Source organism: Ornithorhynchus anatinus, chromosome 8, assembly GCF_004115215.2.
Source record: "Ornithorhynchus anatinus isolate Pmale09 chromosome 8, mOrnAna1.pri.v4, whole genome shotgun sequence".
Lineage (NCBI taxonomy): Eukaryota > Metazoa > Chordata > Mammalia > Monotremata > Ornithorhynchidae > Ornithorhynchus > Ornithorhynchus anatinus.
The window spans coordinates 36,567,510-36,594,949 of NC_041735.1; the positions used below are offsets into that span (position 1 = coordinate 36,567,510).

General features: G+C 40.9%; 1 protein-coding gene across 1 annotated transcript in view; it reads left to right on the forward strand.

Annotated features, from left to right (window-relative positions):
• Nucleotides 1–27,440, forward strand: part of ULK4 (unc-51 like kinase 4) — a 497,317-nt gene that overhangs the window by 207,566 nt on the left and 262,311 nt on the right. Inside the window, 3 exon segments of the mRNA XM_029071432.2 lie at nucleotides 6,336–6,387; nucleotides 6,485–6,629; nucleotides 13,929–14,021. Coding sequence (XP_028927265.1) covers nucleotides 6,336–6,387; nucleotides 6,485–6,629; nucleotides 13,929–14,021 — 290 coding nt within the window.

Here is a 27,440-nt window from a genome sequence, read left to right on the forward strand (position 1 = left end):
CTTTGTATATATATGGGATTAAACATAGGTATATTGCATATGTCTTTTTATTTACCTCTCAGAATTATTTTCTTAACCTTTACCTTTCTCCACATAGTTGCTCCTACTTTGGCGTTAAAATGAACTCCCTGAGGGCCACATTTAACCTCGGTTGTCGACTCCTTCCCTCCACACAGTCCCTAAGGAGTGTGTAAACTACCGCTCAGTGGAATGTGTACATATTCCTCATTGCCTGTTCTGCCTCTGAAGGCTGAATACCAAGTTTAATCATGCTTCTCATACTTCTTTGCCTCCTTCTTTCCCTATTGGAAAAATGGGCTTATCCGTGCTGGACTTGCCTCTGGGGGAGGCATACCGGGGAGGTAAAGTAGTCCCCCCAAATCCATAACTATATAAATCATGAGAATGTGCATTTAATTCTTCATTTTAGTCATCTGTTCCCTTTTCTTCATTATATCATCTGGTTGCCTGTTCTACAGTCATGGTCGTTTATTATAATAGCAATAATTTTGGTACTTGCTAAGCGCTTACTGTTGGTATTTTTTGTTATTTGTTAAGCGCTTACTATGTGTAAAGCACCGTTCTAAGTGCTGGCGTAGATACAGGGTAATCAGGTTGTCCCACATGAGGCTCACAGTCTTTTACATTTTACAGATTTTACAGATGAGGTAACTGAGGCACAGAGAAGTTAAGTGACTTGCCCACAGTCACACAACTGACAAGTGGCAGAGGCTGGATTCGAACCCATGACCGCTGACTCCCAAGCCCAGTCTCTTTCCACTGAGCCACGCTGCTGTACTGTGTGTTAAGCGCTGTTCTAAGCACTGGGGTAGATGCAAGTTAATCAGGTAGGACACATGGGGCTCACATCTTTAGTCTCCATTTTCCAGATCAGGTAACTGAGCCACAGAGATGTCAAGTGACTTGTCCAAAGTCATGTAGCAGACAAGTGACAGTGCCAGGATTAGAACCCGGGTCCTTCTGACTCCCAGGCTCATGCCCTATCCACTGTACCACACTGCTTCTCTTCATAGTATACCTGATTTTGACATTATCCTCAGTTATTATGCCTCAAAGGACATCACACCCTCCAGAGACCCTGCCCAGTGGTCTGAAAGGAAAATTTCTCTGGCTTATTGGTCACCACAGTCCCACTGTGACACTAGCATTCTCAGTCTTTATTGAAATCTAGAGCAGTGCTGCCTCTTTAAGAGCTCTCTGCCCAGTCTCAGGAGAAAGGGGAGGGGCAGGGAGGGATGGAAGCAATTTTCAATCTGCTTATCAAAAGGGCTTAGTGTGCTCCATTAAGTATATCATCACATTTGGGCCAGAAGGCTTTTGACAGTAAGCTGTACCATTCTGGTGATAAAAAGCACCCTCATATTCAGGCTAATTTCAATTTATAAACTGTCAACTATTCAAAACCATTTTTCTCTTCTATTTTAAGGCTTTGTGGCTTTACCAGTTGTCTTAAATGTGATCTTCCATATTTGCCCCTTGAAGGCCATTATCCTCGGAAACTAAAGACAAATGACCTCTGAGATTTACAAGGCAAGGGCACCGTTTGAAACATTTTACTTTTTAAAATTTTATTTTGCCTTCATGTGCCTTCTGCCTGAAACCGTAGCTTAGATTAGCGGCAGTTTAATCAGTTTCTTTGCTTCAGCCTTTCAAGGAAATCCATTTTCGGAAGCTCGTTGTCGTCAATCTTCTAGCCAGAGCCACTCATATTTTACCCTGTTAGTTTCAGGTATTTCTCTGTCTCTGGGTCGCCTTCTCTGTCTTATGGAAGACGTGTTTAAACTGAAAGTCATTCATTATTTAGTTCTGATAATTATCTCATGTGATTAACTATTGATTTTTAACAGATTCATCTTGTATTAAGCGGCTTGCTATAGGTGCCAAGCGTTAGAATCCTGTATCTCATCTCACCGCTTGATGATGTTATCCCTTTGACAAGGTGATCACTGTCACCCTTGTTACAATTTTTCAAGAGAGTCAGGTCACAGGGAGTAGCTCCCCTAAAGTAAGGCAATTTCAAAGCATCAACTCTAGAATTTCAGGAAACCTATGTTGGCTCACCTGAACTCTTACTAGTCTTCCCATACTTTTCAAAGCCATCCATTTTGTAGCCACTCCAACCTGCCAGCTAGATTATTCTGGAATTCTCGGGTCCCAGCTTCTGTTCCTTCCATTTCCGTGAGGCCAGTTACTGCTGTCTTCAGCCCCTGCTGTTCTCCCCGTGATCCCCTTGGCCTCTGCCCTTCCACCCAGTGAGTCTACTCCCTGGCCCTCCCTCTTTCAGTGGTCCTATCTCATCAGAACTCCTGCAACCCTCCCCGCAACTCCCACAACCCATTCCCCCCTCGACTCTGGATTAGTCGTTCAGGGTTAATCAGGAATAGCAGCATCTCCAGCCCCAAAACTTAAACCACGGCATCAGCTACCCACCCTGGCCGGAGATGGAACAATTTACCTGTTGCAGCCTCTGCATCCAAGACAGGGGAACCATCCACTGCCCCTTCTTCTTTCTTGTGCCCCTGTTCCCAGCTTGTGAACTCCCATGGGCCTCCAGGTTCCCCCACTGATGTCTGGTTGTCCCTTCTGCCTTACGTCCCCTGGATTTCTTGCTCTCCACCCTGGTTTCAAATGACATACCTGGATCCGTGTACCAGTTTGGCTTCAGGATGGGGGAAAGAGGATGAGGGGAGTGGGAAGAGAGGAAGGTGAGGTCCTTTACACTGTCTCCTTCCCCACCTCCTGTCCTCTTCCCCACTTCTCTCTCGCTGTTTCACTTTTATTCTTCCTTTCCCTTTTTATCCCCCTCCCCAACCTTTCCCCACCTCTCTCTCTTCTCTTCCTCTTCTCTCCTTTCTTCTCTAGCACCCGCCCCTTCTCTTCCTTGGTATCATTTTCTTCTGCCCCCAATCACTTGGCTTGGGAAAGGGGTGCAGGGAGCTGCTACTTTAGAACTCGGCATCAGGAGAAGGCAGGGAGGGAGGAACTATGGGTTTTATATACTTCTAAGTTATTCCCTTTGCCCCTCTGTCCTCCAGCACCTAGGTACACTTCCAGGCAGGACTCTAGCCCTGTTTGCTTGGCCCTTGGCATCATGTATCTGATAGATTCCATAACTGTTGCCCAGTTACCATTTTTCAATCAGTGGTTTTCATTGAGTGCTTACATGTGCTAAACACTTGGAAGAGTGCAGTACAACAGAGTTAGTAGAAATGTTCCCTGCCCACCAGGAGCTTACAGTCTATGGAGGAGGAAGACATTAAAATAAATTATAGCTATGTGGTTTGGGGCTGAGGGCAAGGTGAATATCAAGCGTTTACAGGGTATAGATGCAAGTGCATTATTGACAATGCAGAAGGGAGAGGGAATAAGGGAAAAGAAGGCTCAATTGGGGAAGGCCTCTTGGAGCCTGCACACTTCATTCCTCTAATGCTAACCTCATTTTACCTCAATCTCTCGCCCACATCCTACCTCTGGCCTGGAATGCCCTCCCTCCTCATATCAGACAGATAATTGCTCTCCCCCACTTCCAAACCTGATTGAAGATACATCACCGCAAAGAAGCTCTCCGCTTCTCTTATCCCACTCCCTTCTGCGCCACTCATACTTGCTTCTTCATTCATCCTCCCTCCCATCTCCATAGCATGTATGTATATATTTGTATGTATCTGTAATTTATTTGTCTATATTTTTATATTAATGTCTATCTCCCTCTCTAGACTGTGAGCTCATTGTGAGCAGGAATGTGTCTGTTGTTATACTGTTCTCTCCCAAGCACTTAATACAGTGCTCTGCTCACAGTTATGAATGAATAAATAAGGAGGGATATGATAAGTGCTTGATTCAGCGTAGTTTGAACGGAGAAGAAATATACAATTATTTCACTAAGAAACCTTGAAAGTAAAACTCTTTTCGAACTGTTTGTGAAAACCTTTCTCAGCAGTTGGCAACCCTGACGTAAATGTGCTACGTAAATTCCAGGTGCAAAAATGCATTCCTACAGCTTTTCCTCTGTAAGTACTCATTAGTGGAAAAGTCTTAATACCTGGACTGGAAGGGAGATGCCACAAGTGAATGGAAGGGGGCTTAGTTCTTTGCTACCATTTTGCTTGGTTTGGGGAGTTGCTGCAAGAACCTTGTAGGTCCCCATTAATAAGATGCACGACTGACAGACAGGCCCTTGTAGAACAGAATGTTCAGCAGGGCATGGCAGGTTTGTAAGGGTTTAGGACATGAGATGAAGAGTATTCTTTTCAAGGACAATGGCAGAAAGAATCAAAAAGAAGGTAACATGCAATACAAGAAAGAGAAGCCATCTCATATTATTCTGAGAAGCGGCGTGGCTTAGTGGAAAGAGCACAGGCTTGGGAGCCAGAGGTCATGGGTTCTGATCCTGGATCTGCCACTTATGAGCTGTGTGACTTTGGGCAAGTCACTTAACGGCTCTGTGCCTCAGTTACCTCATCTGTAAAATGGGGATTAAGACTGTGAGCCCCCACATGGGACAACCTGATTACCTTGTATCTACCCCAGTGCTTAGAACAGTGCCTGGCACATAGTAAGTGCATAATAAATATCATCATTATTATATAAAGAAAGAGCATAAACTGCTTCAAATAGTACTTAATGGAAAAGAAGAAATTTTTTGTTCTTGTACAGTAAATACTCAGGGCCCTTTGCATATGAGGAACAAAAGTTTTGGCTTGCCTAAACATCAGTCCACTCTGCAAGGCAGTATCTTTTAAAATAGGTGTAATTTTGATTCGCTAATCGCACTAGATCTGAGTTTTTGCAAACATAATGAAGTACTTTACAGGGTTGTTCCTGAACATCATGTCCAGTTGAGATCATGAACTGACTTGTGGCCATTCACCAGCTCCAAAAGCCACCTGGAACTCCCTGGAAGGGAGCACTGGTGAAACAATAAGTGCCGTTGTCTCGTGTGGTATACATTATTAGAAAGAGCCTCCCCGGGGTGGTGACAGAGGGAAAGCCTGCCCCGACTCATGCTGCTCCAGCTCTTTCAGCCAGCGGGGCCTGGCCAGCAACTTCACTGGCCTTCAAGGTGAGCTGGAGCAGCTCTCCTCACCCCTTCTTTCTCCCCACCTCCTCCTCCCTCTCTTTCTGTTCCACTGTACAGAGCCTACTTGTCTGTCTGCTTGCCCCGTCTGACAGTTTTAGATACCATGTTTTCCCCCATCTCTCCATCTGCTCAATAACTATTCTTACTGGGGCAGCTAGGTATTGAACATGGCTACAGTGGCATTCTTCAATGCCTTGTCTTTCATTCACCCACCACTTCCTCAGCCCACATGCAGACACACGATGCCCACTTGAAACTTTTTTTTTTTTTCCACTTTCCCCCCAGGTTGTGACCATACCCAATGCTGGTAATGCCCGTTGCTCACTGTTTCTACTGTAAAATTATGGTCTGGAACTGCAAACCTTTTCGCCAGGCTTTTGAAGACATGGGCATAGGACACTGATCAAATTCTTGATAGCATTTCTGGGATTGGGTAGTGATTCCATTACGGGCCCCTACCCAAACTTGATTGTGTCCCACTTAATTGAAATGATTCCAGCATAAAGTTTATTTTATCTCCCAAAAATGACTGAGGCCAATCAGAGGTAATTGTAGCAGTATGATTCCACTATTGGGTCACTGTTTTTGTGGCTGACTGAGAAACAGCATGGCTATTTCTATTGAAAGAGCATGAGCCTGGGAGTCAGAAGACTTGGATTCTAATCCCACTTCTGCCACTTATCTGCTGTGTGACCTTGGGCAAGTCACTTCACTTGCCTGGGCCTCAGTTTCCTCATCTCTAAAATGGAGATTAAGACCGCAAGCCTCATGTGGGACAGGGACTGTATCCAATCCGATTACCTTGTACCTACTCCAGCGCTTAAAACAGTGCGTGGCACATAGTAAGCACTTCACAAATATCATTATCATTATTGTTATTATTTTATTTTCCCCAGTTATACAGGGGACTATCTATAAGGAAGTGTGAATCCTTATTTTATTAACTTGGGCCCATAGCACAAAACTGTAAATTTTAGGTAGTTAGTTTTGGTGATAAATGCCCCATATCTTGGAACCTACTATTTTGATTTAAACAGTGCCTCCAATGACCAGAGTGATTTTTCCAGGGCAAACTGAACTTGATGGTCTAGTAAATGTGATTATGGTATGCATTTCTAGAATGGTTGAACTCTTTTAAATACTTCAGCATGAGAGTACTCATAGATGGTTATATTTAAGTTCTATTTTTTCTTTGGAGAAATCTGATCCAGGTCTTTCTAAAACTCTCTTTTAGGTTGTGGACTCCATCCTCCCTCCCCTAGTTTCTTTGGTTCTCAGTCAAAATGGTAAGTGTAACCACATCAGCAAAATTTTTTGTGAATTCCACATTATGTTTTTATTAGACTTCAGTGTGGTCACATTTTTGGCACATCTTCTTTCAAGTGGAACGGAGACTCTTCAGCTTGCGGTTGCTCTCAGAAACCACATCACTTCTTGTGAGCCACGAGGTCATGGCCGGGGAGAAAGAGGAGAGACTGGACTCGAACAACAAGCTTCTGTCTCTTGTTAGAGAGATATTACTTCCTCAGTAAGTACCTTAATCCCTCTGGAATGGGGAGTAATTGACGCTACCCGATACACTTCTGCCCAGTTAGCTTGTGATTTAACCAGCACGAGAAAATAGTAATAATCATGAGGAAGGTAGTTTTTCGGCTCTTGTCATAATTGAAGAGTGCCCATTGTGTAGCAGGCATTGGAAAGTATAATGAAGAATAACTGGGGTGAACAATATTATTATAATAATAACAACTGAGGTATTTGCTAAGCCCTTACTATGTACAGGTACTGTACTAAGCGCTGGAGTGGATACAAGTACATCAGGTGGGACGCAATCCCTGTCCCAAGTAGGGTTCACTGTCTCAATCCCCATTTTAGAGATGAGGTAATTGAGGTACAGAAAAGTGAAGTCATTTGCCAAGACAAGTGACGGAGCCAGGATTAGAACCCATGACCTTCTGACTCCCAGGCCTGTGCTCTATCCACTATGCCACTCTTTCTGGATCCTATTCCCTGTGGATTTCACATGATACCTCTCTAAGGGGGAGCAACCTCAGTGCCCCATCTGTCCCCATGTGTAGTACAAAAGATAGAGTATTGGGAGGTCAGGCAGGATCTGATGAAAAGGAACCAATAATGATAATAATAAATAAAAAGTCCTGTGTTTGGTTGGGGAGACCACCTGGTTGATAGCTGCTTTTTTGGGAGATAATTGCTCTCATGTACCTGCTTCACCTCCTGCCTAACTTATTCTTTGGTGAATTCCTTGACATTTCCCAGTGGGGCAGTGGAGATGGAGGGTGCCTGTCAGATGTAAGGGTGCTACAAATAGGGTTAATAGTTGTCCAAACAGCTTCAATCCCTAAATTATTTTTCTACCAAAATATTACCATCAAAAGAACCCATCTGCCCCATTTAGAAATGATCAAGGTGTGTGTTATTTATGTGCCGAATTTGACCCAAGGCAATCCTAAAATGAATCAGACCATATTGCTATTTTTTGCCCTCCCATTGTGGCATTCCCATTTATTCTCTTTTACCACAGGGGGTTACTGAGGCAATGAGATCCTGGATTTAGTGAAAATCATGTGAAATTACACAATTCTACTTCACATATTCTAAAAGTTCTGTGAAATGTGATGTTCTCTGATAGGCAAAATAACTCGAGTCTAGTTTTATAAAACATGGTGTGATGGGGTGATGAGTCCCTTAAAGAGATATTTTTACATAAAATATGTGCTTATTATTGATTCTGTTTCTGCTATCTGAATATAAATTGTAAAGTTAATTTCTGCCACATCATTCTACACCTTCAAGATGATTTACTTGCAGAGCTTTCTGCATTCTAGAGGTATTTAGCCAGGATGCACATCTAATGTACGGATCCAAGTATAAATTTTTGCACCAAGAAACTCTCTAGCTTTTGGAAAGTTCGTAAAATGACAAAGTAAAGCCTGTGAAAATAACTGGTTTTGCTGCAAAAACCAGAGTAAAGTGTATCCATATGCTTCAAACCAAACTTTTGATATGTGATGAGGTCAAATAGAAATCATGAAGAATCAACTTCAGTTTTTAAAAAGTAAGAATGTAGGACTGCTATGTGAGCAGAACCTTTTAGTCCCCCACCAAATATCTGTTGGAATTCATTTATGAGAACAGATTAGAAATTTCAGCAAAAAATGTGAAAATGTTTGAGCCCATGTATGTGTGTGTGTTTATTTTACACACTTGACATTATCAAATAGTAGTGAGATAGCACCATTCGGGTGCATAGAGTTCTACAACTGGATCAATACCAGTTTTGTGAAAATAATAATAATGGTATTTGTTAAGCGCTTTCTCTGTGCCAAGCACTGTTCTAAGTGCTGGGGAGATAAGGGGTTATCAGGTTGCCTCATGTGGGGCTCACAGTTTTAATCCCCATTTTACAGATGAGGTAACTGAGGCACAGAGAAATTCAGTGACTTGCCAAAGTCACACAGCCGACAAAGTGGCGGATCTGGGATTAGAACCCACGACCTCTGACTCCCAAGCCCGTGCTCTTTCCACTAAGCCAGGCTGCCTGGACCAAATCATCTCTTCAGCCAACTCTAGGGCTTATGAGTTGATTTATGCCCTCCTAAGGAATTTATTTTTGACTTCTCTAATGGTAAATATTTTTTATGTTTGTTTCCCATACAAGAATGTAAGCTCCCTGTGGGCTGGTAATGTGGCACTTTGTTATTCTGAACATCCTTGGCACTTAGTGAAAGGTCCCAAGTGAGCACCTAATAAGTATTGGTACAGTTGCTACTAGTTCCATCTATTCAGGTCCTAACATACTGACCATCACATTTAATTAATTTTCAAATTTAGACTATTTTTGTCATATTGATTTAGACTTCCTGAGGCACCAAAGTTGAATTTGAGGCGAATGATATTTGATGTGTTTATTGTGGAGCACTTAGGCTGGTTTTTGGGGAGGCAAGTTATTTCAGACTTAATTGTTGGACTCATAGTATTTTCTCCCTAGCTCTTGGTTTACATGAAATTTATGAGGGCTGACTCACTGACAAAGTATCAGGAATGATTCACTGACTATCAATCAGGAGGCTTTTTGTCTTGAAAAACAACACAACAGAAATAAAACCTTGAAAATAAAGGCGAAAAGCAGGGATAGGAGAGACCATTGCGGATATTAAGATGTTGCCACACAGTAGGATGTTAAGAATTGCCACCTGATGAATAACAATATTCGTAGAGTGAAGCATCTAAAATTAAATTGAGTAGCTCATCAAAAAGTTATTAACCTTTAATCATCTTTTAGAATCTCCATCTGTCCAACTAGAGTCTGTCCACCTAGAATCTGCCTCAGAGGAGTCTGACCAAGGGTTAGAGAGAAGATAAGCACTACAGGCTCCTCCCGAGGTCACAAGTCTGATTGTACTGAGGGGCTAGGAGGAGCATGGAAACATGAGTCAATTAATGGTATTTGTTGAGCGCGGACTGTGTGTAAAGTTTTATTCTTGGCTCTTGAGAAAGCACCATAGAGTGGAATTGGTAGACACAGTCCCTGCCCACAAGGACTACAGTCTAGAGGAGGTGACAGACACTGAAGTAAAAGAGGAAATGGCAGAGAATAAGGATGTGTACATAAGTGCTGTGGGGCAGGGGTGGGGGTACAGTTCTAGGTGCTTAGATAATTGTATGGGAAAATGAGGGTGAGTCAGGGAAGACCTTTAGGAAGAGCTGTTCCTATCACTGTAGACATCACCTCCATCTTTCCTGTGTCTCAAGTCCATAGCCTTGGCACTATCCTCAACCCATTTCTCTTATCCAGCCCACACATTCAATTTTTTGTCACCAAATCATGTGAGTAGTTTTATTGAGCATCTGCTGCATGTAGAACACTGCAGTTACAGCACTTGGGAGACTACAGTGGAAGTAAAAGACAGCGTCCCTGCCATCAAGCAACTTACAATCTAATGGGGTGGTAGGGCGGATAAAAATCCTTTATTTTAAAGAGCAGGAGGAAGAACAAGGATTCAGCTGGGGATGGTGAGGGTACAGAAGGATGAAATAGATGAATCGATAAACGAATGAGTGGTAAATGTAGTTGGATAATAAAGTCATGGGTGGGTTGCAATAAGTAAGTGGAGTCAAAAGGAAACGTGACCGGAGCTTTAGGAGAGAAGTCAATGGCTGTGTAAAATGGCAATTGTAGCAGCCACTGGTAATCTCTTTGGAAAGAGCTTTAAACTGACATTGTACTGATTCAAGAAAACATTACTGCCAGCAACAGAGAACCATGTTTGAACATGCGAGTGAAGGAAGAGGGAGAGGAAAAAAAGAGCTCCCTTCATTTTGAGAAGCTGCATTGTAGTACCCTCTGGGCTCCTAACAGAGAATAAATCTGGTCAGACAGTGGTCTGGGATTCCAGACAATTAGATATACATGAGAACCCTTTTCTTGGTGGAGTGGTCGGGGGAAGAGCGGGGCAGGAGTGGGGAGGGAAACAAATTTACTTAGAATGCCTGTCTTCATTAGATAATTTAAAATAAATGTCTTGCCATGTCCATTGTGTATGCAGCAATGTTTGTGACATTCTGAGCAAGTGGAAAAAAAATTGAGGACTTCCAAGAAATAATCACTGTCCCAATTGTATACTGTATAGGACCAAGCAATTCACTATTTCTATATTATCTCACAGGCATACACGTCATAGATGCAGAATTTCACCACCACTGTCGTGAAATACTAAAACTTTCTGAGTCTTAATTTCTCCATTTCTAAGGTGGAGGTAATTGTGTTTGTTTCCTAGTGTTTTAGCTAAGATAGTTTGAAGATGGAGGTACTGTGAGACATTTGACCTGTTTAGATGGTGATGATATTATTCAGGTCTATGGGAGTTGTAATTTGATAACAGAAACACTCCAGTTCATCCCAATTGACTAAAGAACAGAGAGGTAAGAGGTCATCTTTGAGATAACTTGGCCCCTAAACCTTAGAGATAAGGATAAAAGTCAGCACTTGTGAAAAACCAGGATTGAATGGTCCACTTTTTCCATTGTATCAAAAGTTTTCATGGGACTGGCTTTAATGAGCTTTCACAGATTTCTTTGGTGGTTGATTAACTATTCCTGAAAATCATTCTTCTTTAGAAATATTTGTGGTCACCTGTTTCCTTAACTGAGGAATGTCCTACTTATTTAAATGACAGGACAATCTAAAGGAAGTCAAGTTGAAGTCACATAATGCTCTGCCACACCAGAGCGTTTGTAGTTTTGCATGTGGAATTGGAGTTGCAAGTGGGCTTTGATATAGAATCACATTTCCATTGTGATAAAAGCCATTCTCTCCTAGTTTATTTTAATATTTGATTTAACTTTGGTACTTTTTCATTGGACTTTGGTATTGTAAATATGCTTATAACTATCTATTTTGTTTATCACTACTGTATTCAGTATATCTTGCTTATGAAAAATAATTATCTCCTTTATCTTTGTACTTCTAGTATGACCCATACAGCCACCAGGACCTTAATGACTTAATCAATTATTAAGGTTGTTTTGGATATGAAAGAAATAAATGTAGTCAGTACAAATGAGAAATTGTATTCACTTTGACAAATTGAAATTGAGAAATAGCATCCATTATTGTCAGCATGTGGTAGAGCTGCCTGGGTATTTCAGAATAATGTCAGGCCAAAGAGATGAGTTGTTTTCCCTAATCCCTTTGCTGGCAGGAATGATGAACACTCTGGTGATTCAGAATAGCTTTGTCTTAGTAAACAGTGACCATTTTCTATTAAGTTAGAAATGACTTAAACCAGCAGTGATTAGAGTCCCAGATAGAGCTGGAAGTTAAGTCAATTGATAAGGTCTTTCTTAAGAGCATTTCTTAAAACCAGTGCACTCTGGAAGCATTTTGACACCCAGGAGAAATAAGCTTAAAGTTCTGTCCATTTTTCTTCATTTTCAAATAGTTCACATCTTCTGATATAAATCAGGTAAGATAACTATTGTCAGCTGTCAAATTTCGAGGTGATGAGACAGCATGTTCCTGTGGAGAGAGAGTGGAACTGGGAGTCAGGGCACCCAAATTCTAATCTCAACTCTGCCACTTGCCTGCTGGGTGACCTTGGATTAATTACTAAATTTCTCTGTGCCTCATCTGTAAATTGGGTTAAAGTAACTATTCTCCATCCTTCTTAGACTGATCCCTTTGTTGGATAAGGGACTGTGTCCAAATTGATTATCTACTTCACCACTTAACACATAGTAAGCACTTGGTAAATACCATCATCACTGGAATTTACAGCCTCCTCTTATTGATGAGAAGTTTTACTATTAGGCAGAAAGGCAAATGATCTCTGCTCTCTCTAGGTCGAGGCGTTTCCTGCCCACCTTTGGTCAGTTTTCTAATCACCTCTTTGAAATAAAAGAAAGAACAAACTTTGAGGGTCAGTGAACTGAAGTTCCTGCTTCTGGAAATAAGGCTAGAGCACTCGTCTACATTTCACTGTTTGTTAATCTTCTTTTGGAGAAAAAAAAAAAGGAGATCTTTCTATAGAAGATCTGGGTGGAGATTGAAAAATAGAATCATAGGCGTGGAAGGACTCAGGTGACATCAAGATAATCAGATAATCATAAAATTCAGATTTATTATTTTTTTTCACAAGGCCAGGTAGAACCTTGGTGCTGGAAGGGGAAATCTAGAGATCTCTGATTACAGACAGAGTCTCATTTAAGTTGGTAATTGGCTATCAATGTTGTTTTTCAGATACGCAGAAAAGTTTGTTTTAGACTTTAGCAACTTTTGCTGATAGTCTTCCTTCTCTTTAACCTAAATTTCTCTTTCTTCAACTCAAGCCTATTCCTGTTCTCCTTTAAGATACACTAGCACCCTCAAGGTGGCTTGGTCTCCCGGAAGTTCTCCAGTCTGGGTCAGGACTTTTTCAGAGCCCAGTGGGACCACCAGAGACTTCTCTGACTTGAACCAGGCCCTCCAGGCTTCAGTTTTTTGGTATTATATTCCAGAACCATTTCATGTGATTGCTCTTGGTTTCTTCCCATCATCACAGTCATTCATAAAATGCTAAAACTGGGTGAAATACTGAACACAGTGCATGAAGCTAGGGAGCTTATGGTCCCTTGCTCATATTGTAAAGATGGGTCTTTGAAAATAATTAAAATATTATTTTTAATTAAAATTAATCAATTCAAATTCAATTCAAATTTAAAATTTAAAAATTTACATTTTGTTGATTATAATAATGTAATTATTTTATAAAATAGTATTTCAAAATAGTAAACTATTTTCAATTATAATGATTGAAGTATTCAATATTATATTGGAATTTAATATTGTTAAAATTCAATTCAAAATTCAACCGGTCAAGGTGGCGACTAATAAAGATGCAACAATCCAAAGATTCATCAGTAGAAAATTGGGTCACTCCTTATTGCATCCTTTATAGTGGTATAAAGGGAATCTCAGTCCTCAAGCTCTCCACCACTCCAGGAAGAGCCAGTTCTGTGACCCTGGGTAAAACGGAGTTTTCTGTGACACCATTCCACCCTTACAGAAGAATTAAGATTCATGTCCCCTCTCTGTCTCCATGAGGGTTGTGACTTTGTCCATGCCGTGGTTACTGGGGAGGAAGAGGAGCCTGCTGGTCTTCACCTGGGAACCCTGGAGCTCAGAAATGGGAAGTTCAAGACCGTGTGTTGCCAGTCTCCTGCTACCCCGATTCTTCCCCGATATTTAAAGAAGAATTTTGTGGGCCAGTCATTTGTTGCAGGCATTTATTTTAGATCCTTAAAAACTCAGTATTATTGTTTATTCCAGATGTGAACACATACTTCTGGAGCCCGATCCTGTCCCGGCTTACGCCCTGAAACTGCTCGTCGCAATGACTGAACACAGCCCCATTTTTACCAGGTACTGCACTTTTAAATATTGTCTTCTGGCCAAAAGTCTCCTCATTTTCATTCAGTGATTTCATCTGTAAAGTTAATTTTCTGCGTTAGGAAAGCATAACTCACAGTGTTGAGAGTCTAGAGGTGAAGGTTTGAGCAGTGCGAATCGATACACTTCATGCTTTGTAATATCCATCACTTTGGCTTCTTAGGCTCTTAATTTTTGCATTTCTATTTATTAATTATGGTTTGTAAAATATTTAGTGTGGTCCATAGTGCTTTGAAATGATTTAAGAAAAAAAGAATAATCCAAGAGATTTCTGAACAGTGGTGAAAATGTGATAGATTCTTTGGCAAAACTTTGTTAAACTCGGTTTTGCCATATAACCCTGGAATATAGCAGAATTAGAGAACATTGTTCCCTCATCGTGCTTCTCTCTGGGTAAAGCATGATGTGATGATAATATAAAGAGTGGTTGTGCTCATGCCTCTGGCGGCAGATACTGGGTGACCACTCCAATGGGAGTTTTCCGTCACGCAGGGTTGTGTAAGGTAGTGATGCAATAATCTCAGAGAACTGGATGACTTTGATGTCTCAGTTGTCAAGATGTTTGGTATGACTCCTATATTTGAACTGGTAAATATACTAAAGGTCATTTTTATAGGCATTTCTTAGTGTAGGATTCTTGTTGGGCTATTTGAGCACTTCTGAAATGAATTGGCTCTGCTCATATCTGCTCTGTGAACTACTCCTTGTTGTCCTCCTTTTTCCTGCTTGAAGGTACCATTAAGTAATTTAGGGCCATGCTGGTGGTTTGGAAGTCGATGGAAAGATTTCCTTCCATGACAGCATACAACCTCTGCTCCCAGTCCCCTGACCGTGTGCTATTAAAAGGCCTTCCCTGATCCCCTCGCTTCTCCACCCTATTTTCCCTCTCCTCTGTATCACATATGCACTTGGTGCGTATCCCTTAAGCACTTGATACCCCATCCTCAGTCCCACAGCACTTGTGTACATATCCTTATACTCTGCCATTCTCTCCTCCCCTCCCCCCCCCCCCCGGAATTTGTTTTCACGTCTGTCTCCTATCCTAGACTGTAAGGTCCTTATGGGCAGAGCTTTTGTCTACTAACTCTATTGTACTGTATTCTCCCAAGCAGTTAATATGCTTTTCTCCACATAGTAAGTGGTCAATAAGTATTGTTGATTAATTTTCCAACAGTGCACTGCTGGGCCCTCTGGTTTTTTGTTTGTTTTTTTTTTTTAACAGAAACATCAGATCTGGCCAAGAGTTAAAATAGTCCATCACTAAAATCAGATTAATCTCACCTTATACCCTTACGGACTTTCATTCCTTTAACTGTGGGCAATATCTTAGCTGGTTTTAGGCTTTAGTAATCAATGGCTGTTGGCAGCTTCTCAGGGATTTTGGAGTTACTGCACCAAAGAAAAGAGAAAAATTAGAGGCAAACAAAGGCTAAAATTGGAAGCAACAGTGGAGATTGAGGATGTGTTCACCAAGGGATAGTCATGCAGTGGGAAGTGGAGCAAGTGATGCTCAGTGGCCCAGAACTCCAAGAAACAAAAGCATCAACCAAGAAGTTTGAACTGAGTTTTGCCTGATAAAAGGCCCAACAAGCACCAAAGCTGGTCTGTTGAGGCAGTGAATTAAGTGGGTAGTAGAAATGAATGTACTGTTACTTGGAAATCATACAATTAGAAACTGAAATTCAGGTATAGACAAGCCATGTTGAATTTTAGAGCCCAAATCCCTACTTAACAGTGAGGGCAACTATACAAAATATAGCCATTATGGTAAGGAACTTGGTTTTGAAAATTGAAATTAATATTATCTGACAGGAGGTCTCAGGATAATGGAAATTTACAGAAATGTGGATAAAGAGATCCTATTAAATATAGATCAGATGATGGAGAGCTATTCCTAGGTGATGAACAATGAGAAGTGAAGGAAAAACCAACTGTAATTGTGAATAAAAGCATGAAGTTTCATGAGTCAGAACTTCTGTAACAGGTCAAATTATGATGCTGTTTCATAGCTGTTTCAGGTAGTTGAATATCTGATACCCACACTTAGAGGTGCAGGCCACCAGCAAGTTATCCATTTCTAAAAATGCTATCTAATGGGCTATCTATCTGCATAATCCATTTTGCCTCAGTATCTTAATGAAAAATATCAAACCTGAAATATGTGCATTGTATAATGAACTGTGCAGCAGTCCCTGAAATAAGATCGATCAGTCTAAAAAGAACTCCAAAGCTTAACCATAAACTAGTCAACAAGGTGAAATGAGTCACACTGAAGATACCTAGAAAAAAATTCACTAATTTCAGTAAACATCTGAGGCTTATCCAAAACAAAAATGGCAACTGATAAAGAAAATTAATGAAAGTGCTAGGATAATCACTCTCCTTGCACTGTTAAGCAAAGGTAAATTAATTGAAATAATGAAAATGAACTATTCAAGCGGTTAGGAAGACAAAATTAAGAGTGAAAAAATTAAAATATGGGCTTCTCTACTAGTTAAAAAAAATGTGTCAGTAGAGAATGAGAATATGAGAATGAATGGCTATATATCAGGTAGTTGAAGATGCACTGGAATTCTAAGGTTTATGAGAGAAATGCAAATATTAGACTCTAAGCAGTATGCTTGTGAAAGATAAGACTGAACAAATGACTGATGAACACGGGCCAGGTGCACCCTAAGATGCAGTAGTGATGTGTTCCTCAAACGTGGTTTTAGTTTGCAGACATTTGCAAATGCATAAGAGAGTCTGAGAGCTGGAAGCTGAAAGAGGGCTGCAAGAAGAAGGGGCAACAATCCCTTCCTACGGCACCTTCCATTATCCCTACCCAACCACTCCCAGAGGTTTACAAATCTGGGTCTCCTCCTTTCACTCCGGAGAGGCTTCAAATTGAAAAGTGGTGGGCAAGGTCAGTGGAGGTGGGAAAAGGGAGTGGCTGAGCAAGAGTTTTCCTACTTTGGGTAAAGACGGCCCAGAATTAGGGTGGGAGAAAGGGGGTATATTAAGTCAACCTAAGGTCTCTGCCCTGTGCATTCCCTCCCCATGTGTGCTATCTCCCTCTTGAGGCCCTGGCTAAGGCAGAGAACTCAGTCTGCACTGAGAATCAATGAGAATCTCACTGATTAAGAACCGGTGGGATAGTTTTGGGGCAAGGAGAAGAATGACTGGAGAAAGTATCAACTTCCCAGCACTGATTGGACATAATGTCGGAGTAGGGTTGACTGATCCTGGGCTGCGTCAGCTGTCAGTGCATGACATAGGTTTGGATTTATGGTCCCTTGGAACTGGGGGTATACCTGTGCCTCAGTAATCTTCTCTGAAGATATTTCAGTATGTGGTAGAGTAACTATTTGACTTGTTACAGAAGAACTGACTCAAGTAGCTCATAATAACATACTTTGTTGCAAGATATTTCTTACATACTGGCTATCGCCAAGAATACCAGAATTTTATAATTTCTGCAAATGCTTTCCTTTTGACAAAAAATAACAGTAATTCAAATCAAGTCAAGAACAGGCTGCTAGAAATGAAGGTCTACTGTTGCCAAGCTAAGGAGAGCCATTTTGGCAAAAAAGAGAAAAATACTTTATGCGGGTGTACACCATGAAATGGTGGGAGTGGGTGGGATGTAGACAATGGAAGTGCAGCTACTGCAGCCTGTGATGGCTCTAACCTGCCCGAGACCCTACAGGGAATAAATTCCTGGACTCCTGTCACACCACTTTCTCAGTAATGCGAGACCACTAGGCTCCTCTGAGTAGATCCTTGGCTGCCGAGCTACTGGTGAAGGAGCTACTGTGGACCAGTGGCCCTCTGGAAGCAAGCCAAAAGGGAATGGTGTGCAAGCTGTATTGTGCCCATTCCATTATAGACTGTGATAATTACTTTATCTCAAAATTCTCAGAACAAAATCGGGGTAGACAATCTCTCGATTACAATAATCTTACCATTCAGGTCCTCAATCTTATAAAATAGAGGTTATAAATGTTAATAAGATTGAATCTTTGCCAGGGCTTTGCAAAATTAGTACCTTGTTACAGTTCTCCTGCATGGTAATCAAGTAAAAGGATTAGGAAATTAAAAGGAACACAGTATTCCTAAAATGCAGGAGTTCCAATCTTGTGAGGAAAATTCATGTTGTAGCAGTCATCAGTGGCTGGTGCTGCACTCTTGTATACATGTGCATGTGCACAGGCTGTTTCTTCCAACACCACAGAATTCTGTGTACAGTCTTGCCTTGGTGGGCTGGTTTCTCCCAGTTCCTCCCAGTTCCATAACTTAATAGTCAAACACATAGTGAAAACATGTGTTCTGGGAGAATTGGGTGTATTTATGAAGTGAGAATATTTCAAGGAGATTTGCTTAGCTCTATTCCTATTTTATTTGGGACTGAATCCCCTAAGCAGAAAAGTAAACTGGAATTGATGTTTGCACCAAATACAATGATGAATATCATTTATCATATCATAAACCATTTCCTCTCACTTGGATACTTTGAATATCTATATTAACTCTGAAACCTAGCTATCAAAATTTTAAAAATCCTTTAATCGTGATATAAATTGGAATTTGACATGTCGGTTCAGTAGCGAAAGGACACTTAACTATGATACATTAGTTCACTACCTATAAAGACCAAATTATTGAAGACCTACTCCAAGAGAAAGCAAAGAAAGATTTGGGTTTACTATAAGTCAGAAGTAGTAATCACATCACAATGAAAGAAAAGCTGAAGAAAATGACTTGGTTTAATGTACGGAGGAAACATTAGTCACACATCTATTTCCAGTGCAGTTCTACAGATTCTGACATTGTGGCACATGGACCTATGATCCTCTCTGCATTACCATCAGTGGGTACCTGGGAAAGTTGGGATAAGGGTTGGGGAGGAAAAATCCCTGGCTTGCTAAATTGCATTCAGGGTGAGAAGTGAGGAGTAGGCATGGTGGTAAACTAGAGAAAGATCAGTTAAATGGTGATCCATTGTGCAAAAGCCACCACCTTCCCTTTTTGAGAAACTCATGGGGTCCTGACATGGTCTTCTCCCATTTCTGCAAACAGCATTTTGCAATTTTCCAGGGTGGATTTGGGAGAAAGACCACCCATAAGCAATTTAGGCATTATCTTTTTTTATGTATTTGTTAAGCACTTACTATGTTCCAGGCACTGTTCTAAGCACTGGGGTAGGCTGAAGATAATCAGGTTGGACACAGGCCCTGTCCCACAAGGGGCTCACAATCTTAATCCCCATTTTACAGATGAAGTAACTGAGGTACAGAGAAGTGAAATGACTTGTCCAAGGTCACACAGCAGAAGTCACACAGCAGGCAAGAGGTGGAGCTGGGCTCAGAACCCAGGTCTTTCTGACTCCCAAGCCTATACTGTATCCACTAGGCCACGCTGCTTCTGTAAACTGGAATTGAGGGGGCCACCAAAACTGAGACACGAAATGTAAAGTATATCATGTTATAATCTGAATGTTGGTCTTGAGTGTTGATCATAGTTTTACAAAACTAAAATTAGAGCGTACACAGTATGCTACAGCAGCAAAGCTACAATTCAACATGAGGCTGAGATCTGGATACAAAAAATCTTGACCAGGGCAATGCATCAGTTTTACTGAAATAGCATAAGGCAAAGCCATGTCTACTTCTGGAAGACTGAAGGCTTTAATATGTATTGTAGAGACCGAAGGATCAGCTATTGTTGTCTGTGGTAGAACCACTGGGAATGAAAATCAGAGTACATATGTACTGAAAAGGAATTCATTTGACAAGAACAGCTGATATGTCATGACCCCAAAGGTATTGGACTCAGGTACAGTTGGAATTTAATTGACAGTAATAATAATCAAGGTATTTGTTAAGCGCTTACTATTTGCCAGGCACTATTCTAAGCGCTGGGGTGCATACAAGCAAATCAAGTTGAACACAGTCCCTCTCCCACCTGGGGCTCACAGTCTCAATCCCCATTTTCCAGATAAGGAACTGAAGCCCAGAGAAGTGAAGTGACTTGCTCGAGGTCACACAACAGACAAGTGGAGGAGCCTGCATTAGAACCCATGACCTTTTGTCCCCCAGGCCCATATTCTATCCACTGCTCTGTGACCTCTGTGTTGCTTAAATTGTATATCAATGGCTGGTCTACAGATTCAAATTATTGAAATTATGAAAACAGGAACATGAATAGAGACAGCTGGCAGAAGTGGCCTAAGAAGGAGCCACGATAATTTGCTCACACTTCTCCCCGTCCTGATTGCCACCTGCAACTGCTACTCCCTTGCTTTCAAATATGCCCACACCTCCCTTGTCCTAAGAACACCCTCTCTTGACCCCACAACCATCTGTCCAGCTACCACCCCATATCCCACCTACCATTTCTGTCCACACTTTCCGAGCATCCACTGCCTCTGTGTCCTTTTCTCTGCTCTCTCCAAAGGCACCGTTGATCTCTTTCTTGCCAAATCTAACAGACGCTACTCTGTCCTAATCCATATCATCTCTAGGCTGCCTTTTTTGCTGTAGACCACCCCTTTTTCCTGGATATACAATCTAACCTTGGTTTCTCTGACACAGCCTTTTCTTTTATCTCTTCCTCCCTCTCAGGCCTCCTCCTTCTAAGTGTCTTCCGCTGACTGTTCTACCTCCCACTTCCTAACTGTGGGAGTCCCTCAAAGCTCAGTTCTTGGTCTCCTTCAATTCTCCATTTACACTTACCGGCTTGGGAAGCTCATATGATGATAATAATAATGATGGCATTTGTTAAGCTCTTACTATGTGGAAAGCACTGTTCTAAGCACTGGGGAGCATACAAGGTGATCAGGTTGTCTCATGTGGGGCTCACAGTCTTAATTCCCATTTTACAGATGAGGTAACTGAGGCACAGAGAAATTCAGTGACTTGCCCAAAGTCACACAGCTGAAAGTGGCGGAGCCGGGATTAGAACCCATGATCTTTGACTCCCCAGCCCGAGCTCTTTCCACTGATCCACTCTGCTTCTCTTGGCTCATGTGCATGCTCATATGCACGCTCTCAGCTTCAACTAATAATATTTACGGTATTTGTTAAGTGCTTACTATGTGTCAAGCACTGTTTTAAGCACTGGAGTAGATATAATTTAATCACACTGGGCACAGTTCCTGTCCCACATTTGGTTCACAGTCCCAGTAGGAGTGAGAATAGATTTTTATTCCCAGTTTCACAGGGGAGGAAATTGAGGCACCGAGAAGGTAAACAATTGTCAGAGGCAGGATTAGAACTCAAGTCTTTTGACTCGCAGGCCCGAGCTCTTTCCACTCAGACATATTGCTTCACCTAGCACCCCTATGTGGATGACTCCCAAATCAACCCCACTAGCCGTGACTGATCTCCTTCTCCACAGCCCTGCATCTCTTCCTGCTTCCAGATCTTCTCTGTATGGATGTCCAGATAGCAACTCAAAGCTCAGTATGTCCCAAACTGAACTCTTCACCTACTTTTCTAAATCCTTGCTTGCATTTGACTTTCCCATCACTGTTCCCTCATAAACTTTCTAAACATTTTGGGAACTAGGAATCTGTTTGATATGGTGAACTTAATTCAAAAGGCAGTATTACTGGACACTTGTCAAGTCTTTTATTTCAAGAAAATTTTTATCTCAAGAATGTATAATGATCATGTTTTTAACTAATTCCACGATTAAGACAGTGTATAAAGATCAGATTAATCAGCAAAAAGAGAAAGAATGGTATTATCATTTTAGATTTAAATAGCATCTTCCCACCTAAATTACACTGTTTCCATTCATTATGCCTATAACACTATTTGGTATTTAGTAAAGCATAGAATTGAAGCATGATGATAAAAGAATAATGCAAAATACGAAGGCACAATTATTCCTTCTTTACCCATTATTCTTGGCTAACCTCCTCCGAACACTGTTGCTACTCTTGTTTAAATTTAAGATTGTTACAAGTGTTCAATTGCCTATGCTTTGGGGAGGTTTTAAAATAACAAATACTTGGGCTGCATTTAGTACGAACTCAATTTCTACTTCTTGAGAAATGGTGCTTCTGAGGAAGACTGTCATTTTTCTGGGGTTGAAATAAATTTATCAAGTTTCTAAATCATTATGGCAATTCTTATAGTAAGGAGGTCTTCCCCAACTAAACCCTCATTTCCCCTACTTGCTATCCTTTCTGCTTCACCTGTGCACTTGGATCTGTACCCCTAAGCGCCCGACATTCACTCTACCTTCAGCCCCACAGCACTTAAATTGCATATTTATAATTTATTTTAATGTCTGTCTCCCTGTCTAGACTGAATGCCCCTGGTGGGCAGAGAATGTGTCTCCCAACTCTGTTATACTGTACTCTTCCAAGTCTTTAGTGCAGTACTCCATAGACAATATGTCAAAAACTATTAATTTTTCTCCCCTCCATATTTAACCTGTTAGTAGGGAATTACTTGGGTTTTTTGTTTGACTCATCCCTGTGGTCTATTTTCAAGAGCAATATTCTTGTATTTAAAAATTGGAAAGATTCTGTGTTGCATCTCCTTTTAAAGTCCTTGTACTTTTAAAATCTAATTTTCTTGCATCCTCATAGCTGGTAATGGGAAAGGAGCCCAGTAGATTTAAGTAATATAATGTTGGTATTTGTTAAGCGCTTACTATGTGCAGAGCACTGTTCTAAGCACTGGGGTAGATACAAGGTGATCAGGCTGTCCCACGTGGGGCTCACAGTTTTAATCCCCATTTTACAGATGAGGGAACTGAGGCACAGAGAAGTTAAGTGACTTGCCCACAGTCCCCCAGCTGACAAGTGGCAGAGCTGGGATTCAAACCCATGACCTCTGACTCCCAAGCCTGGGCTCTTTCCACTGAGCCACGCTACTTCTCTGAGTCAGAGGTCGTGGGTTCGATTCCCAGCTCTGCCACTTGTCAGCTGGGTGACCGTGGGCAAGTCACTAAACTTCTCTGGGCCTCAGTTATCTCATCTGTAAAATGGTGAGCCTCACGTGGGACAACCTAATTACCCTGTATCTACTCCAGCGCTTAGAATAGTGCTCTGCACATAGTAAGCGCTTAATGAAAATGTAGCAGTGTGGATCCCAGACATAAATCTTCCCCCCAACCTTCATCCTGCCTTACAGATCGCTCTTGCTGGGGAATCAAACCTCTTAAGGGTGGGAGAGGTCAGTCTGGTTAGACCCTGCCCCATCTATTTTCTAAAGAGTCAAAGCACATCCCAATCCGCGTCAATGTGTAACTAATTGCCAAATACAGGCAGCTCAAGGAAGTTAGCAGCTGCCGCTGTCATGTGCCCTTCAGTTGAGATTGTTCATCTTGTGTCGCTGAATTCAGCTGCCAGACCTGCACAGAGCAGCCCCTTCTCCAAAGTCATTGGTTGCTGTCCGTGTTAAATAGGTGATTGATAATTGGAGAAAAACAAGTATGACTCTGGTTTAGTGGTGCTTTCCTAGCAAGCCTAGAAAAATCAGTCCTTCTAAGAAGCTTTGTTTTACAGTGGGATGAATGTAAGCGTCTAGTAGGTGTTCAGTAAATATTGCTGGTACCGATGCAGCTACCTCAGTTTACTGAATGGCCATCACTGCTCAAAAGGAAGCTGTGCATATCCTATCTAGTGAGGTGCATGGGAAAAGCTATATTAGGAAAGTTTGCCTACTTTTCCTTGTCTGATTAAATCACTTCTCTTTCCCCTTCACGAACGGTAAATGCACTCATAATTTGAATCACAAAAAGGACAGTGGCTTTCTCCAATTTATAAGGGGTTTTTGTGAAGAAAACTTCTGAGTGTTTAATTAAAACAATTTACTCTATTATGATATTGGTAATTGTGCAAATTAGGCTGAGAGGCCTATAACAAGAAAAGTTGTGGACTAATGAAATTCATCTCGGAACAATTGAAAAATTGCATTATGATAGATTCCACCCCCATCCCCTTTCTAATTACTTTTGAAAGATTGTACTTGCGAGATTGTTGGAGGAACTGAACTCATGAACTTCCATTGGGAACAAATGGTTGAATATCAAAATATATATATAATTCTAGCTTTGTGAGGATTACAAGCCACTAGAACAACATAATCAGGTGTTTCATGTTTTGTCTGATTATGAATTAGATTTAATCTCACAGAAGAGTTTAAAAATGTGAAGCTTAAATAGGCATTTTCCCAAATTCTTTCATGTTTTCACAGTGTTATACTGATCTTGTATAAAATAATAAGAAATAATTATTCAGAGAGGATGGATAATTTGGTTGGGGTCTATAGCTATTTTTTAACAGATATCTTCTCCTAGGTTTTTAATGTCGTTATAATTACAATTATCAATATTTCATTTCAGTAATTATGGCATTAATTGACATAAATAATAAGCCTTTTAAAGGGTGAACATATTTTACATTTATTACTCCCAAACATGTGATTGTTTTTCTGGAGCATTACAAACAAATACTTATTATCCATCTTTTCTTCTCTTATGGTGATTCATTCATTCAGTAGTCTTTATTGAGCGCTTCCTATGTGCAGAGCACTGTACTAAGCGCTTGGAATGTACAATTCGGCAACAGATAGAGACAGTCTAACATGAATGTGCTGAGAACTGCTTTCTCATATAGATGAAGGCTTCCCTCTCCTGGTTTGGTTTGCACAGTTTGCATGTGATACTATAACAAGTCATCGATAATCAAAAGATAAATAGGTAACTAATGGTACTTCCACATAATAAAACTTGTCATCAGCTTGCTGAACATTCAGAGGTGACTCCAGGAACCCTTGCGCTAAGAGGTGAGAATCAAGTTTCCCCCCATAAGCACATGCCCTATTGATGGTATGTGTTGTTCCCTCTATGGCGTAATTACTTTGAATTACCCATATGGGAAACACTCGGTGGTCACTTGCTCTGATCTAGGTAGCAGCACCTAGCCTGCCTGCTGGGAGGTGAGGCATGCCTCCGTCCATTCGGTGCGGCATTGTGAGGAAACTCTTTACCTTGCTCACGATCAAAACTGGTGTTGTAAGCATCACCCAACCTAGTCACTAGTTACAGCTGGAAAAGGAAGCATGGTGGTGCTTTCCGACCAAGAATTGACCCATCAGAAGTCGCACATAGATCACCTTTCTAACTCAGTTCCTAATTGTCTACCAAGAATGAACTTCGAAAAAGACCCTCCACCCATAATTTTTTACCCATGACTCCCCCTCTCCCCTTTCTTCTGCAATTGGATCCTGATCAACAAGTGTCATATTAGGTAGAAGTCATCTTCATCAAATTGGATACCATCTCCATCCACTCAGATCATTTTTGGAGCGGCAGATGAACCGGGTCCTGCTAAAGTGACTTTTATTTTTTATTTTTACCAACGAGTGATTTGTCATCAAGCAATTGACAGATTTTGACATTGTGAGATATTTTTGGTGTGACACATAAATTCTGTCAATTTGTCAACAGATAGATGGGTGTTAGCCAGTTTGTTTTCATATGCCGAGTGGTTGCTGGCTTCACTGTACATATGCCCATGCAGCCAGAATGGAGGGGATACACATAGCACACTCCCTCCAAGCCCAATGGACAGCTGCTGGATTGCCAGCCAATAGGCAAGCCTGATCGGGAGTGGAAAACCAGAATGGGAGAAGATCTAAAAAGAGGCATAGAAGATGATAGCTAAAATTAATGAGCCACAAAATGAAAAACTGCACAAAGAAACAGTGCAAACAAAAAAGTGGAAAGGGAAGTTTTTTAAGAGTTTTCAAATGAAATAGATTTTTTAAATTTTTTTTTACAAAAAGCCACAGAACAGTTTTGCTAAATGACATAAAAAAACAAACCTACCATGACTGTTAAGAAAATTAAAAATCTGAGGAAAAATAGTACACCTAAGGAAAATGGAAGCATACTAGAAAAAACAGATAGAAAAAGTCAAATGACTGAAAAACAAAGCCCAGATATATTCACAATATAATGAATCCCAAAGAAAAGAGAGAGTGAGTTCGAAATAAAGGAAAAGTAAACACTTTTTTCCCCAAGAAAGAGAAAAATAGTCCAAAAAATGAGACGAAAACACCCCAAAGCCTACTGGAAGTTTTGAGAAAGTGAATGTCAGGTTTTTTTGAAAAAGACAGAAGAAAGAAAACTGTGTAATAGAAGAAAAATGAAAAGAAGATAGGGGAGAAACCACCAGAGGGGAAATTGGACTTCTTTATAGGACAGCGAGAAAGGGAAACCAGAGAGAAGCAGCAGGGAGAGGAAACAATATTACCAGCGGTACATGAAGAAAGAAAAGGAAGAAAAGTGAAAACCATGAGGTAAACACTTAATCATTATGTCAAAGAAATGATACCTCTGAAGAAATGACAAAACTGCTTTCCCAGATTTTCTAGATAATAAGTGGTAATATTGAGGTTGCAAAATGAGTATTCATCACACTTGCTCATTCACGTTTATGGAATCTATCAATCAGTGATATTTATTGAGCGCTTCTGTATCCAGAACGCTGTCCTAAGCACTTGGGAGAGTACAGTACAGTAGAGTTGGTAGATATGTTCCCTGACTATATGTTGACAATTTCTATCCCCACCTTCAAAGCCTTATTGAAGACACATCTCCTCCAACAGGCCTTCGCTGACTAATTGAATTAATTAATTGAAGTCCAAACGCAAACTTTCTAAATACACAAATAATTCTTGTGTATTTTTAGTTACAACTATGTAAGGGTAGAATGTCATTATAAAAAAATCTTACTGTAATTTAAGGAAAGTTATTTTAGGAAACTATTTCAAAAACCTCTGTAACCACATGTTTTAATCTCAGAAGCATTAGGCTTTGATTAGCAAAGGTGAAGTGAAATGTTTTGCAGCTCTCTGGATCATTTGAAGCTAGTCAACAACCTGTCAGGCAGACAGATTTTGGAAGGTTTTGATTTGCTTGGAATTGCTATTATGACTGTTCTAAATTCACCAGATCATTGCTCAAACCTCTGCATTTTTGTGGATAGAGACGGGGCCAAAGGCATGGCCTTTTAACACCCTGGAACAGACAGAGTGACAAATGCAGTTTTTTTGTATTTTGTTTTTGTTTTTTTCTTAATATATACTCCCAGGGAGTTCTTTGCTCATAAGTAAGATCTGTCCTATTTAGCTGCCTCTCTGTCAGCATTAAAACTGAAATTTCAGTGCAGCAAAACCCATCTGCCTTCATCACGAAGGTGGCCAATAAATGGATGCCATCATAAGGTACTGTGTACTAGGTAGGCTTTGGGAATTTTAGACTGTGAACTCCTCCTTTAGGCTGTGAGCCTGTCATTGGACAGGGATTGTCTCTATCTGTTGCCAAATTGTACATTCCAAGTGCTTAGTACAGTGCTCTGCACATAGTAAGCGCTCAATAAATAAATAT